Below are 12,187 nucleotides of genomic sequence, written 5' to 3' on the forward strand. Positions count from 1 at the left end.
CGCTCGGCCTGCCCGGGACACTGCACCCTGCTCGTGCCTCGTCCCTCCCCAGGAGCCGGCTTTGGGGGTAAGGTGGCCAGAAGGAGAAAAGGGCCCGCCTGCCAGGGAAGAGCAGGTCTCGGGTCTCTTCTGGCTGCCCCAGAGCCCCGCCAGCCCCCAGCTCTCAAGATCGTGTCGGTGACTCGCGACACCGCGGGGCACCAGTCCCAAGAGGCAGCCGGAGGGGCCGTGCGCGCACCGGCCCGCCGCCCGCCTCCCGCCCCCAGGCTCCCCGCCCCCGCTGAGGCCCTACCACCCCCGAGGGATGCCAGCCCGGGAAGCCGGCTGGACAGGTGTGCCAGAGCGCCCCCGACGCCGGGCGTGGGGACCCTCGAGGAGGAGACGGCCGAGCAGCCGCCCCAGCCGCGTGGCCCGCAAAAGGGACCCTGCCCCTCCGTGTCCTCACCTGCGAGACGGAGCGCAGACTGTGTGCCTAGGGGCTCACTTGTTGGGACGCACCTACAGCGCCCGGCGCCGGGCCCTCTGCGGCCGGGGTGGGGGTGTCAAGCGAGGAGAGCACAGCCCCGGCCCGCGCCCCGCGAGCTGGAGGCGGGAGGCGGGGCGCGCGTGCGCGAGGAGGCGGGGCGCGCGTGCGCGGCGCTCACAGCACCATGGCCGGCAGGTGGTGCGCGGCCGCGGCGGCGGCGGCGGCGGCGGCGGCGAGCGCGGGCGCGTGCGCGTGCGGCGCGGGCAGGGCGGGCGAGTGCGGCTGCAGCGCGGCGCTGGGCGGCCGGTGGCGCGCGCTCTTCTGGTGGGCGCGCAGGCCGGCCAGCTGCGAGTAGGCGCTCTGGCACACCTGGCACTTGTAGGGGCGCTCGCCCGTGTGCAGGCGCACGTGGTTGCGCAGCGTGGACGACTGGCTGAAGCGGCGGTTGCAGAAGCGGCACACGAAGGGCTTGTCCAGCGTGTGGATGCGCATGTGCGAGCGCAGGTTGCTGCGCGAGTTGAAGCCGCGGTGGCAGATGACGCAGCGCATGCGGCCCGCGGTGCCCGCCGCCGAGTCCGCCGGGTGGAAGTCCTCTGGCCGCGCGGGCAGGGCGCGGGGGCGGGGCGTGGGGGGGGGGGAGAGAGCAGCCTCGTTACGACCCCGCGCCGCCCCGCCCCCGGCTCCCGCGCCCCACCCCCAGGCGCGCGCTCCTCCCGGCGCCCGGCCGGTCCCGCCCCGCCCGCCCGGGATCCACGGGGGGTGAGGGCGCGGGTCTGAGCAGGCTGCTTGGCGGCGCTGCCGGAGGGATGGGAGGAACTTGAGGTCCAAGAGGAGTTGGACTCCAGACCGTGCTGTGTGACCTCGGGGGCTGAGTGACTTCGCCCCCGAACCTCAACGTCCTCATCTGTAAAATGGGTACCGACTACGACCTCGCGGGGCTATGCACAACTTCCCGAGATGATCATAAAAACCTGCATTTGACCTCCCTTAGCCTGTATACGGGAGGAGCCTCACTCAAAGTAGCCATCTAAATGGCAGGCTTCCATAGAAGGCCCCCCCCTCAAAATAAACCCTTTCATTTATTCATCCCGCAAATATGTACTGAGTGCCTACTATACCAGGAACTGCGCCTCACCTTTCTCATTGCTGAGATGGAGGTAATGGTAATGGTAACATCCCCCCATAAGCCCGCTGTGAGCATCAGAGAAATTACTGTTCGTAAAACATTAGCTCATAAATAGTAGTTCATGAGCCTCGGGTTCTCCCTCTAACCAGATTTCACAACGGTTTTATGAGGACCCAAGTGGGGTGATACCTGTAAAAGGTTCAGCTCAATACTTGGTATGAAATAGGTCTTGGGCAAACGGTATCTATCGTGATGACCAGTGTCCCCCACAACACACACACAGGAACACTGTACCCCACTTCATTCAACAGATTAATACCAAGCGCCTCCACCAGGCCCTGCACCAGGGACAGAGGGAAATGTACATTGTCAGAGCTGGAAGGGGATTTAAAGATCATCTCAGTTTGGGACCAACATCTTGCCTTTACAGATGGAGAAACTGAGACACAGAGCCCTTCCCAGGATCGTACAGCAGACGGGAACTCAATCTAGGCTCCCACCACGGGGCCCTTACTCCTTCTGCCTCTCGGGTATCCTGCCCACCCAACCTGCCCCCAGATAATTTATTTTGTCCAGAAAACAGTGCCATTTGTGTCCAGACTGTGGTGGTAGCTCTGGGGGGCGTTGGCCTGCTTAAGCCAGTAGCCTCACGGGCTTGATACTGCTGGAGATTGAACCCGGGTCCCTGGACACCAGGAGCGTGCACAAACAGGTGCACGCACTCACTCACTCTCTCACTCTGGGTTCCACGGGTCCCTTGTCATTGTGGCCTCACAGAGGCTACCTACCATGCTTGTTCTTCTTCTGCTCCTCCTCCAGCCCGGGCACACCAGGGATCCCCAGAAAGGTGTTGTGTGAGTTTCCATACCACACCAGCAGCTCCTGGTCAGGCGGGATCATCTACAGAGAAGAAAGGCAGATAAGATCAGGGAGGCAGCAGGCCCCAGGGTGAGAGTCACGGTCTCACATGTGCCCCTGCAGCCGGGGGGGGGGGGGGGGGGGGGGGGGGGGCGGGCAGCTGTCCTGCACCTGCCATGGAGACGTAGATCCAGTCTTGGCTCCAAGAAAGCCACACGGGCCATCGCTAGCAAGCTGCTGAAACACAGAAGGCCCTGGGATGCTCAGCCCCTGCCCCCTTCCTACTTCCCCCTCCCAGCTCAGGCCTGGCCAAGCTGCTGCAGCCGCCCAGCCGCATAAGAGTTCCAAAGTGACAGCAGCAGAATGCAAGGCTTGTAGCAAGGTGAGGTACTGGAAGAAGGAAAGCTAGAAAACGTTTCCTTTCTTACTGAGGGGAACCAGCGTCAGCCAACCCTCTGGTCGGCAGGACTGAACCAGATGTTCCCAAGGAGCGTGGGCTGCAGGGCACCCCACGGTACTTAGTTACATCCTGTCTGATAATGTTCTGGAAACATCTCTCACGCAAAACGCCCACAAGGCAGCAGCACGCCCCGTGTACCTCTCTCCGGATCACAAGCTCTGTGTGACTCCGTGCACACGGCAAATGCTAAAAAAGAACCACTGGGGTGGAGGAACCCCCCCCGCCCCGACCTCAGGAAACACTGAGGCACACAGCCTGGAACAAAATCCATTCCTGCAGGACGGAACTCGACAGATGGTGACAGTTCTCTGCTAATCCCAGGGAGGACCTGCACCAGGGAAATGGGAAGGCCCCTGGGAGGAAGGGGTTTGCAGTGACAGTCCCGGGAGGCTGTGGAAGGCCTGCTCCTGGGGAGGCACGGACCATAAATCCCTCACTCCAGGATGTCCCCAGGGGCCCATAGGCCTGTGGTGAAAGCCAGTTAGCCCTCCCAAGTGGGGAACCTTCAGGCCCCAGCCAGCTAAGACAAATGAGAGAGATGGGGCGTCTGGGGTGGCTCAGTCCGTGGAGCGGGCGACTTTTGATCTCGGGGTTGTGAGTTCAAGCCCCACACTGGGTGTAGAGAAGACTTAAAAATAAAATCTTTAAAAAAAGAAAAGACTGTTGAAAGAGCCACCACCCTCCCAAGCCTGCACCCCATAGAGCTCAATTTGCCACCTATCCTGGGGGTCACTCTGGGAGCTTCCCAGGGAAATCTGGCCACACCCAGGCAGCAACTGGTTTGCTTTCCTCCTGGGTCCTCAGCCGCCTCAAAGGAGTTAAAGCGCCAAAAATTCCATCTAGGGGTATCTGAAATCACACAAGAATGGGACCCCCTCTTTTGGGTTCTCTGCTTACAGAGAAGGCCCATGCCTTCCATCTGACTCTGGCCTGCCACATGCAACACCCTTCTGTACCACAGCTTCTTTCCTCTGGTCAGAGGCAGGAAGACCCTCAGACCACCAGCCAGCTCTGCTCGACGCTGAAAGGAGAGGGGCACGAGAGGAGGGGTGGAGGAAGAAAAGTGTGAGGGGGTCTGGTCACGGCCATCCTCCTGAGGCTCAGCCTGGGGCCACCGTGTCCCTGCCCCCACGGCCTGTGGGCCATCACGTCAAGCCCTCGGGGTCAGTGAGTGACCGGAAGCCAGGCAGAAAGTGCCAAACTGGCTTGGAGGTACAGGGTCCAAATGTGGAAGAGTCAAGTACAGTCCCTGAACCCGAGGAGAATTCGGTGGCCCCTCAAAGAGAGCACACAGGTTAGAATCTGGCACCATGGCAAAAGTCCTCGAGGCCATTCACAGTCATGGCCGTTGTCCTGGGGGTCAGCGGGGCAGAGCTGGAGGCCCTGCTGGAAAGGGGACGGAGATGACAGAGGTTTCGTGAGTCCCCCAGAAAAGAGGAGGAAGGAAGGGAAACACTTAAGATCAGTTTGTTGCGAAGGAAACTGCTCCCTGTGGGAGGGTGCCGATGGACCCTGGGCCACCGGGCCCCTGGGTGACCTTAGGCAAGCACTCATCCCCTCTAAGCTTGTGTCCTCAAGTGAGGAGTTGGGGGAACGCGATCCCTGAGGTCCCCCAACTCTGAGACTCTGATTGTAAGTCACCTCTGACACTGTGCTGGCCCCTGGCTTCGATGTTCACAATCAGGGTTCTTTGAAAGCAACCAGCACCCCCATCAGACTTGTCTGAAGAGGAGACAGCACTGGCAGAGGTCACACACGTCAGGGTCCACCTGGGCTCCTCACCTGCTGTGCAAGTTGCCTTCTGGTGCTAGGCCTCTGTTTCTGGGACTATAAAAGAGGGACAGTGCCCCTGCTCAGCCTCACGGGGTCAGGGCTCAGCGGAGCCGTGTGCAGAAAACTTTGCAGGGTGGATGGACACAGGAGTGCGTGTTTTAATTGTCCCTGAGCTCGCCAGCATCTCAGGAAAGTCCCCCAGTGCTCCCCACAGAGCCTGCAGTGTGGCTTGGGGCCACCGGCACAGTGAAAACCCAGGGCGACCGGTGGCTTTGCCGTTAGGGACCAACAACATCACAGGCTAGGCTCCAGTGCCACTGCTTCCTGCTTTGCTGTGGCGTGGGGTGGGGGGCACCCCCAGGGAGAGCACAGATGTGCAGAGCAGGCTCTGCAAGCCCCCAGCGGATTTGGCCCTGAGGTGCACCTCCAGACTCTCAGCCCAGGAATCAAATATCCACATCAACACCAGCCTTCTTATTGTAATGGACAATAACAATTGTTATTAAATGTAAATTAGGGGCACCCGGGTGGCTCCCCAACCCACTTGGCCATCCCAAGTCAGATGCTTTACAGACTGACTTTGGCTCAGGTCATGATCTCAGGGGCTCCGGGATCAAGCCCCGTGTGGGGCTCCGTGCTCAGCGGGGAATCGGCTTCTCCCTCTGCCTCTCCCCACCCTCCCACTCCCACGCATGCTCTCTCTCTCTCAAATAAATAAATAAAATCTTTTTTAAAATTAAAAAAATATATAAAATAAATACCACAACAACAGCCTCTGCCTTCGGCTCAGGTCATGATCTCAGGGTCCTGGAATCGAGCCCCGCAACGGGCTCCCTGTTCAGCAGGAAGCCTGCTTCTGCCTCTCCCGCTCCCCCTGCTTGTGGTCCCTCTCTAGCTCTGTCTCTCTCTGTCATATAAATAAATAAATAAAATCTTTAAAAAAAAAAAAAAAAACAGTGGTGATGTGTGAGAAGCCAAGAACTCTGGGTTTGCACAAATTCCGAATATTATTTAAAATCATTGTTTGGAATATGATTTTCTAAATGAGCGCTTCGATACTGACTTTTAACATTTAGTGCAGCATTTACTTACTAACACATTTTTTGCATGGACTAAAATTAATCTTCCGAGTTCATTTCAGAAATCAGAGCAACGACGCAGACACATTGACAAACCCATGTAAACAGGTGAGGGGTCGGGGGAGGCGAAAAGGAACTCTCTCTCCCACCCTGGACGCCCAGCCACGGTGGCCAGTTTTCTGAGCTTCTTTCCCCAGAAGGGTTTGTCATTTTGAGTCTATTCAGAAATGCTGATTTAAGGTTGGTGGGGAGCAGCACGACAGGCAGAGTGGCTTCTACTTTTTCATATGAGATATCTGATTTTTTAAAAAATAATGAGCACACAGTACTTTTTATACTATCTCTATGTTAAAGAAAGCAAATCTGGGGCGCCTGGGTGGCTCAGTCGGTTAAGCATCCGTCTCTTGATTTCAGCTCTGGTCTTGATCTCAGGGTAGGGTGAGTTCAAGCCCTGCGCTGGCTCCACTTAAAAAAAAAATCTATTAAGAGGAATCTACTGGAATTGAGAATGGCACAAATATCGAGAAGCCACCAGCACTGGGGAAGGCCGGAGGTGGAGTCTGTTGGCCCTTCAGAGCTCTGAGCCCCTTTGAGCTCAGCGACAGCCCCTGCCCTGGGCGCCCAGTCCCTACTTGCTCGTTGGTACCCCCCATGGGATAACCAGGAGGACCCTCAGGACCAGCAGACTCTCTGGGAGATCCTGGCACTATTGTCTGCAGGTTCCCAGGGTCCCGGCAGCTGAGCGACTAAGCGCAAAGAACAGCTACTGTCCCCCTCCCAGGCTTCCCGGTCCCTCCTCGATGCTACTGTTTCTTCGGCGCCAGCTGTAACTGACAGGACCCTGCCGGGACTGTCCTTTGAGGCCCGGAGAACCAGAATCACAAAGGTGTCCTCTTCGAGACAGCAGGGACTGATGCAGGACACACAGTAAACCAAATAATTCCCCCAGGAAACGGAATCCCGTATCATAAAATCCACATCCCTGAGATTCTGGGTGAGTATCGGGGCCTGAGTCTTCCCTGGACAAATCATGTAATCTCTCAGGTCGCGCTTCTGAACCTTCCCCACCAGCCCAGCCATTCTGTCCTGCCCCCTTTCTGAATTTTTATTATAAATGGAAACCGATCTGGTTTGGGTTTGTTTTCTTGATCTAAATGTATGTCACACTATTGAACACACTCCCAGGAGTCTTGGACAACCTCCCTTCCCCCGCGGGCGGTGCAGAAACCCTAGTCCAGAAGGATCTCTGTGTCATCTGGACGAATATCAATTTCCATTGTACCACAGATGTCCTGACACACCAATTAATAGAGTTCCAGCAAATACGTATTGATCGGGGAGGCCCCACGGCTTGGTGACCAAGAGCTCTGCTCCGGGGTCCGACAAGCCTGGATTCAAATCACAGCTCACTAATGCCCTGTGATCTCCTTGAACCTCAGTTTTGCCATCATTAAAATGGGGAGAGTAATAGTATCTTCACAGAGTGGAGAGAACTCGAGTCTTAAAAATTTGCTAAGACTTTAGCATGATACCAGCAGGGGATAAATGCTCTGTGTATTATCAATGATGCTTATTATTAATAATCAGGGTACCCCAACTGCGTCTGCCCCCGAGCAACGTCAAAAGGAAAATGGTGCCAGGAAAAGCAGACATGGTCCTCAGGGAGCTGCCATATAAAATGTTTGGGTGTTTGAAAGGAAAAGGAAAGCTTCAGGCACAGTAAGCTGCCAAGACACCGGGAGGGGAAAGACTGGGAATTATCTTCCCAGCTCCAGAGTCCAAAGCTCTCATAACTTAATTACTAAATCCTTTCCTTGCACGGAGTTTTGGCATCAAAGGGTCTTGCTTCCTGGGGTAGCTGGTTTTGTTTCTTTGGGAGAACAGGGGTCTGTGTGTCCCACCCCCTTTCGACCCAGTCCCCATCACCTACAGAAAGACTTACTCATTCGACACCAAATGATCACTTGCTATGCTCTGGGTGCTTTGTAGAGAGGCCATTTTTGGCCTTTCTACAAAGGCCTACCTCACACTATAGTAACTTCTTCTGTGGTTGAATCTATGGGGAAAATGCCCCAGGAATGGCGTGCCGTAGATCCGGCCAGATGCCAGTCCCGCCTGGGGGTTCTCCACTGACTGGCTGGCCTTCCAACCCTGTCTGCATTTGGAGGGCTACTATTTTGTATCGGTGGAAAATTGGAGAGCAGCGACAGTGCATCCTGCTTACCAAATAAAGATGGGCCTTCCCATTGTGGGGGTGAGTCACGGGAGACTTGTAGGGGTAGATAAATGGCAGTTCTAAGTGACAGAAAGACTAAGAAAACGGGTCGTAGCCAAGGCCCATCTCCTCGAATAACTCGCACGAGCACACAAAACAAACAGCCCATGTATCCTGGAGACTTTAGGGAGTGGCCTGGAGGAAGAGCAATTTCTTCTGCTGGAGCCTAGAAGGGCCAGCGAGCCCTGGTCTCTGCCCAGCGCACGGTGGGTGGTCACACTGGCCCAGACGCACCCCTGGTCTGGTAAGTGGAATCTGACATGGCCACACGATGATCTGAGAAAAACTGCCACCCCGGGAAAAGTGTCCAGCTTTGCTGATGAAAAGCGAAATGACCGTAACGTGATATTTTCTGTTTCCTTGTCCCTCACTCAAGCAGTCCCTGCTTCACAGGCTTGCTTACCTCTGGGGCAAAGCATTGACTGGAAATTCAGGGCATCTCGCTCGTGTTATCCTGCATGAATCGATTTCTTTTTCCTGATTCTCTTTTATCAACTTAAATCCCAATAAAACGTAAATGACTCTAGGGTTGCCTGGGTCCTTTGGCCCCAAACCACACGAGCATTCCCACGATCCCTCATGTGCATGCGTGTGCATCTGTCCCTGTGTACGTGTGCGTGCACTTGTGTTAGGAGGAATGGAACGACTGTGTGTCTCCCATCTCCTCTGTATCAGGACGGCAGGGAAGCAGGCAGGATGCGTGTTTGAGGCTGGGAAGACGGGGCTGGGGAGGATCCTGGAGTTACTCTGTGCTCCAGTGAGATTCAGCCACACCTGAGGCCCATTCCTTGTTCCCACGGGGTGGCGGCCCAGCCAGATGGTCACAGGAGCCACCTTTGTCCTAGGTGCCTGGGCCACTTCCATCCTACCGTCACACAGCCCCAAGCTAGTCCGCGTCCCCTGAATGCCAGTCCAGAAATGGGGCACCTTTCTTTACCCTCCACTTCCTGGTGCTCCCAGAGTCTACCCCTCAGCTGGGACCCCCCTCCCAGGCCACACCAGCACCCAGGCAAAGACCATTCTGTTGTCATCCCTGGGAGATTTCCTGGAGCCTGGTTTTTGAGGGACAACTGGACCCCAGGTCCAGAAGCTGCTAGGCCCCAGTGCCCCGCAGGCCTTAGAAAGATTTGAGGCTCTGAGTCCCAGGGAGAAAAATGGACCAGAGGGAAGTCATTCTCTGTCCCTGGGAGACTTGCTTCAGACCTCTCCAAAATTCAACCAAGGCTAGCCCCACTCCCAAGGGAGGACACTGCCTCTCTCCATTAGTGTTCTCCACCAGCGGAGTGGAAGCAGGAGGTCCAGACAAGTTGGGGCTGGGGGAGGGGGAGAACAACCCATCCACACCCCCACACTGCACTCACCCCCAGTCTGCCATGGGGAAAAAGGACAGCTTGTCCCGCTTCTGGGCCAGACGCTGAGCATCCTGCCAAGAGACCCTGTCTGGAGGGTGCCGACAGCCTGGCCCACCATGGCTACCACCACTTGTCTTGCCTCAGCCCCTCTCTGTAGCCCAGGAGCTTTCCTGCCTCTGTCCAAGGTTTCCCTACTGGGAACACCTCCTCTTCCATCCTCCTGAAACTTCCCATGACCTGTGCATGGTTTAGCTACTCTCAACCACGGGATATGATATTTATCTGCAGCTACCTTTCCCTTTCCCTCGCCTCGAAGCAGTTCAATCCAGCACAGGCATTAGCACCAACATCTCCCCCAATGCCTGGTAAGAGCTCCCGAGTCCCCCTGCCACCAAGTGAACCCCAGCCTCCTTGTCGGCAAACTGTGGATCATCGCAGAACCCTCCCTCGTGGATTAAATACACAAAGATTATAAGGGATAAGGCATCCACAGAATCTAGGAGACACCTCACACAGCGCGTGATCTACGTGTCACAGCCGAGACTTGGGAGTCGTGATCCGCTTCAACGTCCCATGCGTGCAGAACAAGGAACAGCATGCAGCGAAAATGCTGCAGACACGATGACCTCTCTCGCCTTCAAATGCTTTCCCCATGTCTTGCTCTCTGTATCTCTTGGCTTCTGAACCTCAGGACACCCTAAGCAGCTATCTGGGGACCTCAGAGTAGAGGGACTCATGACATCCACAATGGCCTAAAGTCAAAAGTTCCATACTTGCTGACTTGCAGTGCAGAAAACCTGCCAGGATGTTCCTGCTCCCAGAGACCATGATGCCTGGGCAGGGCCAGCGGGGGCCGGCATCGGTGCTCCTCCATTCCCCCCCTCCCATCAGAACCCGGACACGGCTGCCTGCACCCCTTCTCCCAGCTGCCCCCTGGCTTCGTACACAGCAGCGCATGCACTCACCTCGATAGCCTTGTAGAAGATACTGGTGCCGATCTGGACGACCTCCAGGTTCTGCTCCTGTTCGTTCCGCGCACACTTGATGTAGGTCATCCAACTCCGGTGGTCCTCCTGGCTGGCATCAATGAAGTAGCGCACTGTGCCGTCCTCATTGAACACCTGTGCGCAGGTAAATTAGGGACAGTGAGGCAGGCTGAGCCACCTGTGTCCGGACCAGGCCCGTGCTGCTGGCATATCAGCCTATGCTCCCTCTATCCCCACAACAGCCCCAGGAAGGGCTCTATAATCGTCTCAGCTTTCCTGCTGAGAAGGTGGGGGGAGGTTGGCTCTGGGCTCAAAGCTGGAGGCCAGGCAGCTAGAAGTGACCAACAGGGTGTCAGTCTCCAGGGCCCCAAGGGCTCCCGCAGCCACGTTCTGCCCATCTCCGGAAGGAAAGGGTCTCCAAGGGATCACTGATTCGACAAAGTGCCATCCAGCTAATTCCCTGGGGATGCAGATGTGCTCCCCAAAGCAGCAGCAAGCACAGACCAGGAATCAGAGGGGGACCCAGGAGCCTGGAGAGGGAAGGCTGGCTCACTGTGGCACCCTGGTCTGGCCCAAGCCCCCTTGTGGGAGCTACCAAGAGTACTCAGAGATCAGACTAGAACCCAGCAACAAATGGAGACGAAAACTACTGGCCCAGGTCTCCAGGGAGGGAGGAGGTGAGGTCAGGACAGGTGTCTGGACCATTGCGGTATTCTCTTCCTCCTGAGCTGTGACCAGGGGCAAGATTTGTGACACTGGGCTTCTCTCCAGGGACTGTCAGGTGGGGGCTTGGGGGATACCCATGGAGGGAAGGGAAATGAGATTAGGGAGAGGGTGCGCCTGCCAGCCTGGCCCCTGAGTGGTGAGAGCCCCAGGGGGGAGGAAATGCTTTGGGAATGGCTTTGTCCTCAGGGTGTCCTAAGGATGGCCATCCTGACATCTGGCACTGTCGAAGGAGAGGAGGGTCAGAAGCCGGGGTGGAAGCTTCTCTGAGCTTCAGTTTCCCTCTGGAGAATGGGAATAATAATTCACAGGTGCTGAGATCATTTGGTGGCATGCGGGTCACTGACTCAGAAAGTTGACTCAACACCAATTTGTCCCCCGATGATTTCCAGTTGTCACTATTCTGCCTGGGCTGAGAAGCCCATTCCTAGGAAGCAGGGGCCCCTCCATTCTCCATGCTGGCCACCCTCACCCCCAGCTCAGAGGGGGCTTTCCTTGCAACTTCCTCCGGAGGAAAAGAATGCAGGTCCTGGGAGGAAAAGAATGCAGGTCCTGGGAGGTCTCTTTGGTTTCTGTGCTGTCCGCAACTGCACTGTAGGCAAGCCATGGCTTCCTGGGGCCTCAGCGCCCTCCTCTGAAGTAGGGCCAACAACAGTCCCAAGGGTTGGCCAGAGGAAAGAGGATCAGAATTTCCAAACAAAGGCCTTAGCTGTCTTAGCTGGGTTGGGGATGTAGCTCCAGGCACAGGGCGGCAGGATCCACAATCCCGAGTCAGGCAGCACAGGCAACCAAGCACCCCAAGATCCCAGCAGGGGCGACAGGGACAGAGTGGCGGATACCTACCTCCCACATCAGGTTGTTGTTCTTGCAGATGTCCACGTGCTCCGGGGCGATGATGCGGCCGGTGAAGGGGCCCATCTCCGTGCCCGCCTTGATCCACGTCTTGGAGAAGATGCCGAGGCCCTCGCCGGGAATGGAACTCTGCGCGATGATCACCTCCGCCGGCAGCACCAGGCTGGACAGCTTCTGCACCTCTGTGACCGCCACCGGGGGGGGGGGGGGGGGGGGGGGGGGGGGGGGGGGGGGGGG

General features: G+C 56.8%; 1 protein-coding gene across 1 annotated transcript in view; it reads right to left on the minus strand.

The window, feature by feature from the left end:
- Window positions 1-640: 640 nt before the first annotated feature.
- The window catches only part of PRDM12 (PR/SET domain 12), a 13,722-nt gene continuing 2,175 nt past the window's right edge, over window positions 641-12,187 (minus strand). Inside the window, exons 2-5 of the mRNA XM_059412175.1 lie at window positions 11,942-12,132; window positions 10,355-10,510; window positions 2,381-2,492; window positions 641-1,059 (exon numbers count right to left, since the gene is read on the minus strand). Of these exons, the coding sequence (XP_059268158.1) occupies window positions 641-1,059; window positions 2,381-2,492; window positions 10,355-10,510; window positions 11,942-12,132 (878 nt within the window). The remainder of the gene's footprint in view (window positions 1,060-2,380; window positions 2,493-10,354; window positions 10,511-11,941; window positions 12,133-12,187) is intronic.

This window comes from Mustela nigripes, chromosome 9, assembly GCF_022355385.1.
Source record: "Mustela nigripes isolate SB6536 chromosome 9, MUSNIG.SB6536, whole genome shotgun sequence".
Taxonomy (NCBI): Eukaryota; Metazoa; Chordata; class Mammalia; order Carnivora; family Mustelidae; genus Mustela; species Mustela nigripes.